Source organism: Bos taurus, chromosome 3, assembly GCF_002263795.3.
Source record: "Bos taurus isolate L1 Dominette 01449 registration number 42190680 breed Hereford chromosome 3, ARS-UCD2.0, whole genome shotgun sequence".
NCBI classification, from domain to species: Eukaryota; Metazoa; Chordata; class Mammalia; order Artiodactyla; family Bovidae; genus Bos; species Bos taurus.
This window is the reverse complement of record NC_037330.1, coordinates 25,277,808-25,294,081: the sequence shown is the minus strand read 5'-3', so window position 1 is coordinate 25,294,081 and position 16,274 is coordinate 25,277,808. Positions and strand designations below refer to the sequence as shown.

The 16,274-nt window shown below is 41.1% G+C and overlaps 2 protein-coding genes across 6 annotated transcripts in view; one reads left to right on the top strand and one right to left on the bottom strand.

Moving 5' to 3' along the window:
• The window catches only part of GDAP2 (ganglioside induced differentiation associated protein 2), a 68,101-nt gene extending 63,435 nt beyond the window's left edge, over positions 1–4,666 (bottom strand). Inside the window, 1 exon segment of one of the 2 annotated variants that reach the window (NM_001046013.2) lies at positions 4,492–4,666. The gene's annotated coding sequence lies outside the window, so the exon portion shown is untranslated. 2 annotated transcript variants of the gene reach the window in all.
• Positions 4,020–16,274, top strand: part of WDR3 (WD repeat domain 3) — a 39,371-nt gene continuing 27,116 nt past the window's right edge. The window contains exons 1-6 of one of the 4 annotated variants that reach the window (XM_024988555.2): positions 4,797–4,825; positions 8,116–8,277; positions 8,817–9,024; positions 10,825–11,034; positions 13,405–13,523; positions 15,283–15,361. In XM_024988555.2, coding sequence (XP_024844323.1) covers positions 8,854–9,024; positions 10,825–11,034; positions 13,405–13,523; positions 15,283–15,361 — 579 coding nt within the window. In that variant the 5' untranslated portion in view covers positions 4,797–4,825; positions 8,116–8,277; positions 8,817–8,853. Of the gene's footprint in view, positions 4,596–4,796; positions 4,826–8,115; positions 8,278–8,816; positions 9,025–10,824; positions 11,035–13,404; positions 13,524–15,282; positions 15,362–16,274 lie in introns of those variants that run through there. The other 3 variants (XM_005204029.5, XM_005204028.5, NM_001192388.3) reach the window with 3 other exon arrangements.

The window sequence follows — 16,274 nt, the reverse complement described above, 5'->3', positions numbered from 1 at the left end:
CAACACCACAGTTCAAAAGAACTCTTATTTTACAATGAGGGCCTCAAGAACCAGAGATTCAATTACCAGCTCAAGGTAACAGAACTAGTAAGCAGTACCTTGAGATCCAGATCGAAGACCAGTTAACAATAAAACCCATGCCATTTCCATTACATCATATCACATTGCCTCCCTTCTTTTCCTGATGCTCTGAGAAAAGAGAAGTCATTGTTCAAATTACCTTCTCTACAAATCAAAATGTCTCTATCTTCATTCACTCTTTTCAACTTGCAAGGGATTTTCAGTGTATTTCACACTTTTAAGCTTGCCAAATCACCTTCATTTAAGCCTTTTACTGCACCTGACTAGATCTCCTCTAAGGGAAGGTAATAACATCGAGTTTCCCTTCACAACATCTGATTCTCCTTCCCCTGAGTCTCCTACTCCAATTTTTTTTTTTCTAACCCCATTTCTTCAGAATACCAACAAACTCCACATTTCCCCATTTAACTTTTTAAGAGTAGTCTGTTTCACAGCTCTAAATTCTTTTCCTCCATGTACTTAACCCACTGCAGTTCTGCTTCCATCTTTGTAACAACACTAAACCTGCTTCTTCAAGGTCAACAATAATTCTCCAAATGTCAAGTTCAAGAGCTAATTAAATTTTAGCTGCACCTGCTATTTATTATTCCCTTCTTGAAACTCTATTGTCTTCTTTGATAGTACACTTTGGTGGTTCTCCTATATCTCCAACCACATCTTGTCAGTATAATATAAACAAGTAGTAAGAAATATTCAGAGCTCTTACTGTAGGGCAAAGTTTAATGGCATTATATGAAAGTATCATGGTATTTAACAAAGGGTGAATTCTTTTTCAGTTCCGTCTCTAAACAGAAACATATTTTTCTCATTAAAAAGAGATTTAAATCCCCCCTTCCCTCACCACACACACCTTGGCAATAAAGCAAATGGAGCAGCAAAGCCAAGCTAGTCAGGACAAACTGATCCCTGACCCTTCAGGAACAGGGGTTCTTAACATTCTTGGGATCATAGACCCCTTTGAGAAAGATAAACACCCTTTTACCAAACTGTGAGTACATGAGCTCATACAAGCACTGATCTGGAAATAAATCGGAGGGGTTTTCCAGACTCAATTAGTAATCCCACTGATAAAAGAATACAGAGTGCTCAGGTGATGGAAAGAGGAGAGAAAGGCTAAAACAATCTATAGCTGTATACAGAACTTCAGAGGGCTTCCCAGCTGGCGCAGTGGTAAAGAATCCATGTGCCAGTGCAGAAAACACAGGTTTGATCCCTGGGTCAGGAAGATCCCCTGGAGTAGGAAATGGCAACCCACTCTAGTATTCTTGCCTGGAAAATTCCATGGACAGAGGAGCCTGGTGGGCTACAGTCTATAGTGTCTCAAAGAGTCAGACATTACTGAGCACACACACACATACAGAATTTTGGAAAGCATTAAAGAAGAGGGGGACTTTCTACTGAAAATCAATTGATCATTTCTGTATTTTAAACAGGTTCATAAGCAAACACAAAACCTTAGTAAAAAGGCTCCTGAAGCAAGACTTTTATGTCCCAGAATCTGAAAGTTTACCTAGAACAAACAGAAGATTCCAGAATCAGACCTACTTCCTTAGCCATACTATCTTAAGGGTTGTCTTCAGTACCTGCTTGCTGCTGCTAAGTCGCTTCATTCATGTCCGACTCTGTGCGACCCCATAGACGGCAGCCCACAAGGCTTCCCCATCCCTGGGATTCTCCAGGCAAGAACACTGGAGTGGGTTGCCATTTCCTTCTCCAATGCATGAAAAGGAAAAGTGAAGTGAAGTAGCTCAGTCGTGTCCGACTCTTAGCGACCCCATAGACTGCGGCCCACCAGGCTCCTCCATGAGATTTTCCAGACAAGAGTGCTGGAGTGGGGTGCCATTGTACCTGCCAGGTACAGGTACCTGACAGGATAAAGAGAACTCACAATGTATCTTTTATAATTCAAATTTGTAATGAGTATAAATAGTTCTTATTACAGTGTAGCTTGTCTTTTTTCTCAAAACCTTGTCATCTTCTAGTTTAAGAAGTCCTCTAAATAGTGCTTTATAAGAATAACCGGATTGTCTAGAGAGATCAAATTTTTAATGTTCAAGACAGTGCAGAATCAGGCAGAACATCTTAGATCACTGTCTCAAAAAAACCCCGATGTTTTGCCTGAATAAGGAGAAAAGTATATCATTTAAAAGAGAAAAGAACTCCAAATCTGTCTTCTTGTTCTTCAAAATGCTTACATTGATTAGACAGGCCTGTATAAAAGTACAGAGTTGCTGGTCTGTGCTTTTGATCTCCACTAATTACCAGCTCTATTTCACTGTTTTTACATAAATTATAAGTTTACCATTCTTTATGTCTTTGTATTTCAATATTTTAAATTTCAGGATACATTAGATACTTCTGCACAATACCCCTACCCTAACACCAAATCTATTATATTTAAGAATCATTCTATGCAAATAGAAAGAATGACTCTTTTAGACAAAAGAACAAATGGAAGCAGTCAAATTATGTCAACAATAAATACAGTATAATTCTAAGCTGTGTCAGTGCCCCAGGTCAAATCTAACACCATCATTCAAGACCAGCCAAAGCACAAGCTCCAATGGTGAGTTCGTACTACCAACTTTATATTAAAAGAACTTTACTATGTTTCAATTACAATATTAATACATTGAGCAATTCTGAAACTTTGAAAACTAAGTTTATGCTCTTGAAGTGGTGTATTGGGAATTTATAAGATGCATTATCTTAGCACTCATTCATAGTTGATCTTAAAACAACTTTTATTAAAATTATTTTTTCTATTTGTGGTTGTCCCTCCCCATATTTAATAACATTAATTTTTAAGACAGAAAATCATGACTCATTCAAATACAAAAATGAACATGGTTTAATATTTTAACTCACAAAGGAACCTGCCAGATGGCTGATAAAGGGAGGCCCATAAATCAGGCACATTAATAGATCAAGAATACTGAACCCAAAGTATATGAGGCAAAATCGAACATTTAAGAGACATTTCCATGTCTATAGACAAATTATTTAGTATTTACAACTGTAAAATAGATTTCTTAGAATCAGATAATCCAAAGGGTATCATCGAGACTGAATCTAGACTAGTGAAGCACATTTATTTTTCATATATATAAATACACACATTTTCATGGATGTGATATAATGCACATCACCTTAAGACATATTAACCATACCTCCATCCGTCCTAGGTCGCTTCAGTCGTGTTCGCCTCATTGTGACCCCATGGACTGGAGCCCACCAGGCTTCTCTGACCATGCGGATTCTCCAGGCAAGAACACTGGAGTGGGTTGCCATTTCCTTCTCCAGGGGATCTTCACCACCCAGGGATCCAACCCACTTCTCTTAAGTCTCCTGCACTGGCAGGCGGGTTCTTTACCACTAGTGCCACCTGGGAAGCCCAGGTTCCCATATACGTTCACCTAAAGGCTCCATTCCTCATCAAACTTACTGAAATAATAGTCTATTGCTACAATTACTTCCCTCCTCATTCATCCAACCCACAGTAAGCTTCTTTCAAACACCTACACTTTTACATCTATTTACAGCCTGATCATATCCATTCTTTACTATGGCAATTATCTTGAATACAGCAGACTAGGTGATCATGTCTTAAAAACTCAAGAGACGCCTGAAGAAAATCAGATAATATAGGTAAAAGTCTAATTTCGAGGCTGGCTGAAGCTATCCTGTACAGTAAGTGAAGGACAGTCTTATTTTATATAGCTCTATGTTAACTCTAATTTTCCACAGCTACAAACATCAGAACTCATTCCTGTGCAGAACACTTCTAGGCAGCCCAAGAATAAATCGGACGGAACTACAAGAGAGAAAAACTAATTCCCACTTGGTAACCGAGCACCTAAAGCCTCAATTATCAAACAAGGAGGAGTCAGCGCTGGTCACTTCCCCCTCCTGCGGCCAGGGAGCGGAAACCGAAAGCCAGACCAATGTCACTCCAGGGACTGCGGGGATCCAGACAACTCAGCATCCTGGGCTCGGTGCCTACTCAGCCCTGATTCGAGCCGCTTTCGATTCGTGGAACGCCCAGTCCACACGGGCGACCACACAGACTCGACTCTGGGGCTACAGCCAGCAGGGCACCCGGCCGCCCAGTTTCATCTGCACCCCAGGGCGCGCGTCTCCCCGAGGGCAACAGCAGCACAGTTCCTCGTGCCCGACTCTGCCTACCCTTTATCTTCTGGTGGGTAACTTGTCCCTGACAGCGCCTCGGGCGAGAGGAACCCGAGCAACAGCAGCAAAAGAAGCACCAGGCTCTTTTTTGCTGAGAACGGACAGAACCAGCCTTCTCCCGCTCCCACAGCCGGGGCCAAGTCCCGCGCGCCTCCCGCCGCCCGCAGCGACCCCGGCCCGCTCCGCCCCGCCTTTCCTCCCGGCCTCCGTCCCGCCTCTCACAGCATTCCGGTGGTTCCATCCGGGCGGCAGGCGTGACGGGCTAAGTTCCTCGTGGAGAGTGGCCGAGCTGCATCGCCGGACAGCCCTTGCCAGGCGTTAGGCAGGTAAGACGAGCCAAAGTCCCAAGAGGCTGGAATGACCAGCTGCAGGAGCCGTGAGCTGCGAAACACCGCCTTCCGCTCCCGGCTGGTGCTCACGAATCGGAGCCCGGCTTTTACGTCATTTCCCGCAGAAGGCAAAGGGAACGTTGGGCGGAAGAGGGTCCGTGAGCGGACCCGGAAGGGGTGCGTTCGGTGGGCGGGTTTAATCTGCTCCGAGCCGCGTGGAGGCCCAGGTAGGTACCTTAGGTGCGCTGCGGTCGAACGCCTCTGCTCGGCTCCTTGGATTTGTCTGGTCCCGGCAGAGGCCTTCGTGGTCCTAGCAGCAGACGAAGCAGGGGGATTTGGGGCCGGTCTTTAGGGTGGAGGAGCACCTGAATTTCTATGAGTGCCCCACCGCCGTCCTGGGAGGGCGCGGACGAACGCCCGAGGTTCATCGGTGAGATGTGGAGCGAGTTGACCGGCACCTGCAGGGCTCGCTTAAAGATGCTCTGGCAGCGTGGTGGGTGTCCGGAACCCCACCTCAGCCTCTCCTGTCTAAAGACTTGGTTTTTAGACGTCTGACAGGTCTGTTACCGCGGTCCAGCCTTGCAGCGCATCATAGAAGCATGTTTTAGGGTACTATGGGTTAGGAAGCAGGGAGAAAGGAGCATAGAGAAAGGTTAAGTTGTGAACTTCCCCCCAAAAGAGTAGAAATATATGCGTGTGAGACACAAGTGACCAGTACTAAGTTGTATGAAAGATCGTGGAAGTATTCATACAATACAAAGACTTTAGCCTCGAAGGAAGTGGGTCTCAGAGGAAAACACACTTAGGTAGACGGGAGAATGCACGTTATTCTAAGTACAGTGTGAAGGAAGGCAGGGTAACAGGACAAGGAGGGACACCAACTAGCCTGACAGACAAGGTTATGCGAGATGTAAAGAGGAATAGGTAGGATGAATTCTTGGGAACTGTGGTTTGGCCCTTAAAGGGCTTCGGGGTAGAACCACATGTTTGGAAAGATTAGTCAGGTAGTATTAATGACTTTTAAAAAGGAAAGAATGAAAAGCATGGAGGTGGGAGTGCTACATAGAAAATTAGTGCAGGAACCCAGTGATAAAGAGCTGAAACAGAAAAACGTGGAAAGAGGGAAAGGATCCTACTTCAGAGAAACAAGTTTCTGAAGAGAGAGGACAGGGGCAAAGAGAAGTAGTTTAGTGGTTAAAAGAAGAAATTTGTTGGAATTTAGATTCTAACCTGGCTTTGGCATTTAAAACCAACCGAATGACGTTGGGCTAGCTACTTCGCATCTCTCTGGCTAAATTCCTTGTCAGTAAAATGGGGTGAGAATAGTACTGTGCAAGGTAATTGTGAAGGACTTTTAAAAGTGCTTTACATGTATTAGGGCTTCGCTGATAGCCTTTACTCAGTTGGTAAAGAATCTGCCTGCAATGCATGAGACCCTGGTTTGATTCCTAGGTTGGGAAAATCCCCTGGAGAAGGGATAGGCTACCCACTCTGGTTTTCTCCGGCTTTTCTTGTGGCTCAGCTGGTAAAGAATCTGCCTGCAATGAGGGAGACCTGGGTTCGATCCCTGGTTTGGGAAGATCCCCTGGAGACGGGAAAGTCAACCCACTCCAGTATTCTGGCGGAGAATTCCATGGACTGTATCATCCATGGGGGTCACAAAAAGTCGGACACAACTAAGTGACTTTCACTTTACATGTATTAACCCACTTAAATAACTCAACTACTATATGTAATTATCTGCACGTTTACTCAGTTATATACATTTTATGTATTAGTTACCAGATAGTAAGCACTCTTAAAGTATTGGTTGCTTAAATAATATTATTAATGAGCCACAGGTTGCCACAGGTTACTACAAAGTTTTGCACCTGAATGGCTTGGAGAGTTGAGTGTCGCAGAGTCAGAAAAGAAATGAATAGGGTTCAGGAAGTAAGTTAGGTTCGTTTTTATACATACTAAATGTGACACTGGAAGGTATTTGGATGGAGATGTCTGATAAGTTCTCAGAGCTCTGTAGTTAATATTTGTCTGTGGGCAGGACTGGAAATGGACATGCTGGAGTCTCTGGGCCTAGGCATGCTATATGAAGTCTCCAGGGAAAATACTGTGGTGGCTGGCCAGAGACTACCAAGAAACAATTAGTTAAGGGGCTGGGGCCAGGAGAATAAGACGAATTGGGAAAGAATTGATCAAATGGCCTAGGTTAAGAGCATTATTGCCATGTTAATATTATCTTTCCTTCATTTTTAACTGCCTTTATGTTGGTTCCTGGAAGAAAAATGAAGCCAGTGGGTGGTCATTAAAATATCATTGAAGAGGAATATTAGCAAAAACATTGAATATTTCCCTGTTAAAGTAGACTAAAACAAGAGGTTGTACTCTGAAAGAGAAACCCTGTAGCATTAAACCAAACTGAACCACCACCACCAACAAAAAAACAGCTCCGAAAAACTGTTTAGTATTGTGGGTTTTAGTTGCACAGGTGTTTCAGGGACTACTTTTCACATTTCCAAACAGTAGACAAGCTTGTTATCTCCTTCCCCTGTTGTCTGTTTCCTCCATAATCAAGTGTTTCCAGTGAATTTGATTTAGTGCAGTTGTTACCAAACCAAACTTGGATCGCTCACCTGTGAGCACTCAAGCTAATCTCCTGACATGGGGTTGTGGTGAGGGAGAGTGCAACATTTATATTGCGAGCCCAAACAAGGAGAATGTGTGGTGGGGTGTGGGGCGGGGGGGTGCGGGGAGGTGATCTGTGTGTGCGTGCGTGTGCACGCACGCACACACACACACACACACACCATTGGCTTTCAGGGAAAGGTTTTTAAAGACAAAATAAGGGAGAGGAGGTGGGATGTGTAATCAGCTGGTGGACATGGTAATTGGGAGTCAACACCATCAACCTGGTCCAGCCAGTTTGGGGTGTAAGTGCTGGTGGTCAGCATGCAGTTAACTTCTTCCTCCTGGTGGGGATATCAATATCTGAAAAATAGCTCAAGGATATGACTCAGTATCATCTGTATAGCCCTTGAGAGGAAACTAAAGGCCCGTGATTTTGTTTAATGGCTAAATTATTAATACTTTTAATTTCTTTGTTTTTGCATTTTCTCACTTTTGATTAAATTTGCTCTTTGGAACTCAGGGAACTTTAGGAGACTAAAGTTTTTCTATAAACAGTAGGCGGATGGAGGGGAGTGTTGTCTGACTTGACAATTTCAGTCTTCTCTGGTGGCTCAGTCCGTAAAGAATCCGCATGCATTGCGGGAGACCTGGGTTTGATCGTTGGGTTGGGAAGATCCCCTGAAGGAGGGCATGGCAATCCACTTCAGTATTCTTGCCTGGAGAATCCCCATGGACAGAGAAGCCTGCGGGCTACAGTCCGTGGGGTTGCAAAGAGTCGGACGTGACTGAGCAGCTAGCACGTGGCACACACATAGTGTCCTACTCAGTCACACAGGAACGATGAAATCTGTCAAAAATAGTGTGCAATTTGTATTATTTTTTTTGTTCCAAGGGAAGGTGGCTGCCCTGATTTGAAATCAAGGATCAACCTACACATGTTATATAGTACTTCTGAAAATGAGGAACTGCAGCAGCGTCACCTGGGAACTTGTCAGACTTGAAAAATCTTGGGCTCCACCCCAGACCTACTGAATCAGAAATAGACACTAGGGAGGTGAGGGAGGTGGTTCCTACTATCTGTTTTCATAACCGCTTGGGTGATTTAGATACATTCTGGAGTTTGAGAGCTGCTGCGCTCAAAGATAAGTGACACGAGATGAGGCATTTTTGTTTTGCTCAAGACCATATTGCTAGCATCTAGATCAGTGCCTGTCTAATTACTAGTAGGTTCACAATAAATGCTCATTAATAAATATTTTCAGTCTGAGACTGTCAATCTCAGTTTAAAATCTTTGGTAGTTGAACTGGGGGTCAGAAGCAAATTGTTCAGGTGCATCGAAGCCTAAATAGCTGTCAGATATTTGTGAGGTGGGCATGCAGTGTGACCAGTTTGAAACTTGAGGAATGAGGGATGACATGTTGAGTCACCCCGTGAATAAAAAATGAAGCTGTTCAGGTATTTTATGTCAGTGGTATATTCAGAGTAAATGAAGGTTTAGCAGCAGGTCAAAGGCTTTGAAGCACATGATGAATAGCTGGTGTTCACCAACTCAGCAGAACCGAGGTGCCTGAAGTACTGAGTCGTCTTTGTAGGTGCAGCTGCCTCACTTGCGGCATCAGATGGTAAAACATGGGACTCACCAAGCAGTACCTGCGCTATGTTGCCAGTGCAGTCTTTGGCCTTATTGGCAGCCAAAAAGGTAACATTGTCTTCGTGACACTTCGTGGTGAAAAAGGACGCTATGTGGCAGTACCAGCCTGTGAACATGTTTTCATCTGGGACTTACGGAAAGGAGAGAAGGTAAGCCAGCAGTCATCCAGGTTCATACTATTTATGGGTATTTGAGGGTGGAGGCAGAAGTGGGAGAGGTCTGTCTTATTCACAGATTTTTTTCTTTACTGTGTGTGCCTCTAGAAACTGTTTTTTTAAATCTTTGGATCTGGATAGCCAAGTACTGTATTGTGAAATAGAACACAATAGAAAAGATTCTTTTGTGTTTTCACACAGTGGAAAAGATTCTATTGTGTTCTTCTACACTAAACTCTGAAAAGCATAACCAAATAGGAGCTTATCTTTTAGGTATTTCTTTGTAGTGATGTTTACAGGTAATTATTTGTAATCATTATTCCCAGCATTGTTTTCCATTTTTATTCATTGTTTTTCCTCTGCCAGTTCTCCATTTTTCAACTTCTACTTGCCCTCAGAACTAATTGTAGAGTTGTTATAGTTGTTTTAGTCGCTAAGTCGTGTCTGACTCTTTTGCAACTCCATAGACTGTAGCTTGCCAGGTTCATCTGTCAATGGGATTTTCCAGGGAAGAATACTGGAATGGGTTGCCACTTTCTTCTCTAGGGGATCGTCCCAACCCAGGGATTGAACTTGTATCTCCTTCATTGCAGGCGGATTCTTTACCCCTGAGCCATCAGGGAAGCTCAGTTACATAATATTAGGCATTTAAAAGGAATATGTTGACTGAATCTTATGCAGATGAGGCCAAAGGGTTGTTAAACTAGCCTTTGATATTTTGTATAACTCTGAATTCCTAAGCCTACCACTTCTGCCAAACCAAATACAGGCATTTTAATCTTGTCCACTCTCTTTGTGACTCTCAAGAGGTTAATACTTTGATACTTATTGTCCCTCAAAGCCCCTTGGGGATAAACCACTGTAGCACTCTAGTGCCAAGCACATTGGTTTCTGAGATGGGGCTCAGTTAAAGCAAGGATGTGTTCATAAGCCTTTATGGAAAGTCATTTGGTGTTGACACAGAACAAGGACTTAGGAATTTATTCCTTTGCCTGGGAAATTTTGGCATGTATAAGGAAAGTTATGACCAACCTAGATAGCATATTCAAAAGCAGAGACATTACTTTGCCAACAAAGGTTCGTCTAGTCAAGGCTATGGTTTTTCCTGTGGTCATGTATGGATGTGAGAGTTGGACTGTGAAGAAGGCTGAGCGCCGAAGAATTGATGCTTTTGAACTGTGGTGTTGGAGAAGACTCTTGAGAGTCCCTTGGACTATAAGGAGATCCAACCAGTCCATTCTGAAGAAGATCAGCCCTGGGATTTCTTTGGAAGGAATGATGCTAAAGCTGAAACTCCAGTACTTTGGCCACCTCATGCAAAGAGTTGACTCACTGGAAAAGACTCTGATGCTGGGAGGGATTGGGGGCAGGAGGAGAAGGGGACGCCAGAGGATGAGATGGCTGGATGGCATCACTGACTTGATGGACGGGAGTCTAAGTGAACTCCGGGAGTTGGTGATAGACAGGGAGGCCTGGCGTGCTGCGATTCATGGGGTTGCAAAGAATCGGACACGACTGAGCGACTGATCTGATCTGCTCTGATCTGATACTAATGTAGAGCTTTGGAGAAATAGTGTAGTATAGCTTTACCTTTTCTTGAATGTTTCATTACCCAGTGCAAATAGTAGTTTCTATGTTAAAGAACTTGAGACAGAATGCAGAGTTCCATTATTATTCAGAAGAGCAATTTGGAATTATTGATGCTTTTAATTTTACTGTGCCTGACAGTCCCACACTTTTTCCTTGATGACATGCTTAACTCCTCTACGTTATTTTCAATTTTTATTATTTCAGATCCTCATCCTTCAGGGGCTTAAACATGAAGTCACTTGCTTGTGCCCCTCCCCAGATGGGCTGCACTTGGCTGTTGGTTATGAGGATGGATCTATCCGAATCTTCAGTCTCCTGAGTGGAGAAGGAAATGTGACCTTCAATGGACATAAAGCAGCCATCACATCCTTGAAGTATGATCAGCTAGGAGGCAGGCTGGCTTCTGGATCCAAGGTGAGACCTTGAATTAGGTGTCCTGACTTTGATCTGGCAAAGGAGCATAAGACTGAACAAGCTGAAGCAGGTTGTTCACAAAAATTGTTGGCTGAAACAGTGGGCACTCTGTGTACAAAATAGTATCAGTGGTAGTATAGAGTGAGAAGGATGGATTTGAACTGGGTGGTCCGTTTTGTTTCCTGTCAGATTCTCTGAGTAAAGCCTGTAAAATATGGGAACAGGATGAGGCTGTCCATGATAATTACCATGTGACATCGTTGTACATTTGCCTACCCAAAACAGTACACAAGTGGGTGGATGAAGCACTGGAAAGGCAGAGGCAAAATGATGCTTCTTGGCCATTCATTTTGGTAAAATATCTCACTTTCTTATACCTCAGTCATCAGTTAGAAAATAGAATGTAAATGATTCCATTTACAATTGTGTGTTAAATAATGGACTCAAAAATATTGTGAAACTTTACTGAAGAATGTAACAAAGACTTGAATGAGTAGAGACACAAGCCATGTTCTTGAATGGCAAGACGAAGTGTTGAGATGATACTACTATGTTCTAATTGGTTTATATAGATAAAACGGATTAAATGTACCAAAGATTTTTTTTTTGAACATGACCAAATGATTTAAAAGCACATGTGTAAAAACAAATGAATATAAACAGAGTTTTGGGAAAAATTAATAAAAGGGTTTCCGACTCTTTTTCAGGGCTGGATTTTTTTAAAGAGGTTTCAGGTATTAGAATGCATTATGAAGTCACAATTTATAATATGTTATATCAAGCTGGCATTAATACAAAATAGTCAGATTATTGCAACCAAATGGGAATACAAGAAACATATCCACTTGATATACCTAGTTAGTGTGTGTGTGTGTATATATATATATATGTGTATATATTTCCTAATTACTTTAAAGGTGACATTTTTGAGTAGAACAATGATGGATTACTTCTGAAGTAGTACTTAAACAATTGGCTCACCATGTGGGCGTGAATTTTAAGTTAAAACTTTACCTCATGCCATGTACCAAAAAAATTCTCAAAGACTTAAATCATGGTGTTTTAAGTAAACTAGAAGATACATAAATAAATATCTGATATCAAGGTGATAAAATATCTGATATCAATCTGATAAAGACTTCAAGCCTATGGGTAAGGAAATAAATTAGAAAGGAAATTTTGAATGCTTAATATTTGAATATTTACAATGTGTTTTAAAACATTAAAACAATATAAGAAAGTTGTTAAGAGTAAATCCTAAGAGTTTTCATCACATCAAGAAATTTTTTCTCTTTTTAATGGATCTAAATGAGAAGATGGGTGTTAGCTGAACCTATTATGTTAATAATTTCATAATATATGTAAATTAAACCATCATGCTGTATGCCTTAAACTTATACAGTCATATATGTCAATCATTTTTAAGTAAAACTGGAAAAAATAAAGGACAATGAAAAAGAGAAAGTATTTAATAGTTCTAGAATAAAAGGCAAATATTAATATCATGTCTTAATAACAACAAGTAAATAAGACCCAAAGGAAGATGAAAGACATGACTTGACAGTTCGCAGGAGGTACAGAAAGGCCAGTAATCACCATAGAGGATGTGCAGAATTTCTCATTGGTATTCAGAAATGCAAATCAGATACTGAGGTAGCCTTTCAACTTGTGAAATTGGCAGTGGTTTTTGAGCAACTGATAATACCCAGTGCTGAAGGGATGAGAAAACTGGTCTTGTCACACACAGCTCCTGTGGACCTTTAGACTGGTGCAACCTTTCTGGAGATCACCCTGAATTTCAGATTAAATTCCATTAAAATTATTATTCTATTTAAAGGTATTAAAATAGAAAAAATACCTTTTAACCCAAGAATGTCCCTTTTTAGTCTTTATTCTGATCAGAGATATATAAAAGATTGATGTACAAGAATGGTCGTTTCCACATATTTATAATAGCAGAAATTGGTAACTACCTAAACAGCTGAAATAGAAAAAAATTTAAAATAATGATATATCCTTAAGGTTGGTTACCACATGAGTGTTAAAAATGAGAAGAGTCTGTAATGACGTGGAAATAGAGAAATATATTAAAGGAGAAAAAGAAGGTTCTAAAATGATAGTAATAGCATGATCTCAGTTAACAGCATGTATGTACACATAAAGACTGGAGCAGTGTACACAAAATATCTATGTTGATCACGTCTGGGTGGTGAAATCAGCTGGTGTTTGTTTCTTCTCTATTGTTCTGTATGCTTTCCAAGTTTTCTATAAGAACTACATATCAACTTTCTAATAAGAATATTACACCCTGTTTTTTGTCAAGTTAGGCCTTATGTGATAAAGTTCTTCTGTATGATTTGATTCCTTTAGGACACGGATATTATCGTATGGGATGTGATCAATGAAAGTGGCCTCTACCGTCTAAAGGGACACAAGGACGCCATCACACAAGCATTGTTTCTACGAGAAAAGAACCTGCTGGTTACGAGGTAAAGTAGTGGAAACAGTTTCGTGTCCAGTTCTTTTTCTAGGTGAATTGACAGTGAGGCTTTCACAGAAGGAATTTGCTTGATTCCTTACTCGTTTCTTCACGCTACACTCAAGCTCATTTGCTAGTTGCCTCTTCTCTCTGCTTTCCTCTGCCCCTGCCTCCCCTCCCCAACAGTATCATGGGTGCTATGCAGAGTTCTTTATAGCATTCTTTAATTCCCTTTTCTGATTTGTCATTATTTCCCCCTGATAACTCTTTGACAGATGCATGAACTGTCTACTTTCTGGATCCCTAGAAAGTAGGAAAACTGAATATGGAACAGCAGGCAGATGTGACTACTAAATGTTTGTTTTAGCCTGCCTCTTTAAAAGAGACTTATTTACTCCATCCTTAGGGCTCCTGAACATCTAATAGGTTGGACCATTTGTATGGGTTAAAAGTGATATGTCAGATACCAGCAATTTCATATAGTTCAGCCTAAATGTAATAGTTACCATTCCTAAGGAATGGCTACCCAGGAAAGTTTGAAATCCAAAATGTTGCCAGGCAGTACTTAGAAGGACCACAGTAATTAGTAAGAACCACAGAAGAACCAGAAGCGGTGTAGAGGAGCAGCACAAAATGCTGTCCAAATGGTGGATTTGTCCCTGTGGGGTAGGATACAGGGGTGGTAGTGTGTCTTGTTCAGATAACACGAGGCAGTGACTCTACAGTTCCTAGAATATACATACACCTGAGAGCTTAGGGGATGTAAGGAAAAGGAAATGACACCGGGAGGTAGGATTGTATAGGAAAGGTTTTGTAAATTGGGTTTTAGGATATTTCCAGTTTTAATCCTGGTACCAGCATTATGGTAGATTTCTACTGGTGAGGAAGCAGAGAACAGGCATTTGAGGCAGGAAGAGTAGAGCCTGTTGGCAGGGAGATTAAGAGCCAGTGAATGGGAGGTTTGGGGAATGGTGCCAAAGAGCTTGATTTTGATTTCATAGAGAATCTTGAGTTGGTGCAAAGTTAGGAAATTGAGATTATCTGCCAGTGGTGTATTGGATGTGATGAGGTAACAGATTCGAATAGACAGAGACCACATAAGTTATTAAAATATAAAATAATTCAGGCAATAGGACTTAGATTCAGGTTTGTGTACAGAAATGGATTGGAAGGAATCAAGGCTTAGAGACTTCCCAGAGGAGGCATTTTCAGGACCTGGAGACTAGCTGAACATTGGAAGACAAGGGAGCAAGAGAGGCTATGCTCTTTCTTAGTTAGACAGATGAAGGAATGTTGATGCTGTGGCTATGGAAATGGTGTGTAACAGCCCAAGTTTTATGTTCTGTAGCACTCTGAATTCAAGGTTATTTTTGGAACATTTTATTTTCTACCTGAGAATAGCCATATAGAGAATTAGGATTCTTTTTTTCTTTGCCCCCAGCAAAAATGGATTTATTTAGGATCAGCAGAGAATTGCCATTTCATTTCCACTCAGCAAGGGAAAAAGAGCTTTCTCCTTTTATAGAGGGGAAAGGAGGTTGGGTGGCTATAATCAGCGAAGAGTCCATGGCTTTTCATTGACTCAGTTCTTGCCAGGAAAAAAGAGGAGTGTTTTGAGACTTAGGATTCTTTTTTCAAAAGAAAGGTAAATATTAACATTAGACATCATTGCTGTGTATTATGTCTTTTTAAGGCAACAAATGAGTCCTTGATCTTCATGTTCATTTGATTCTTCCTAATAAGATTTTTTTTCCTATTTCTTCTTTTAGTGGGAAAGATACCATGGTGAAATGGTGGGACCTTGATACCCAGCACTGTTTTAAAACAATGGTTGGCCACCGAACTGAGGTACGTGTAGGATTATGGGGCCAGGGCAAGAATGGCAAGGCAGAAAGGAAGAGAGCATTTCTTTACTGCTAACAATAATTGGTATATCCTGTCTTGAGAGAAGTTGGGATGGTGGACAAAGTGCCAACCATCAGAGCAGATAGAGCTGCTCTGCTGCTGCTACTGCTGCTCTGGCATTTAGTAAATATTGGTCTTACATTAGTTTTTAACCCATGAATATGGGTTTCATCACTTTAAATTATAAGCGTCCACCTTTATGATTGTAGGGAAGTATAGTGATACTGCATGTATAGTGCCTGGCCTGGTGACATGTAAACAGCAAATTATAGCCATTATAATAGTTACCTGAACATAGATGTGTTCCATAGAGATCAGGGAATATTTTACATCTTTGCATCCTCTGTGCTTTGTTCATATTAGGCAGAGGCGAAGGTGAATTAGGGGTAAAAACTTCCAGTTGTGGGATGTAATGCATATACAGGGTACATAGTCAGTAATATTACAACAATTTTGTATGTCAATGGAATGGTAACTTGTCTTACTGTGGTGATCATTTCAGAATATATAAAAATTGAATCACTGTGTTGTATGCCTTTAATAATGTATGTTAATTATAAGTCAGTTATATAGATGTATATGTGTATATGTATGTGCATGTGTATATACACCCTAGAATGTATGAGGAATATACACATCCTAGAATTAATGAGGAAAAGCAAATTAGAATTTTATGTTGATTTGGAACAATACTGTTACTTTCAGTGTTTATTCATGCATGTTTGAGTCTAAAAATGATACTCTGATAGATATTAATGAGCACCTTTTATTTGTAAGCACTGCTAAAAGCAAAGAAGTGCCAGACTTAAAATTACCACTTGAGTGGCTTCTAATTAGGATTTATTCTGAACAGCCA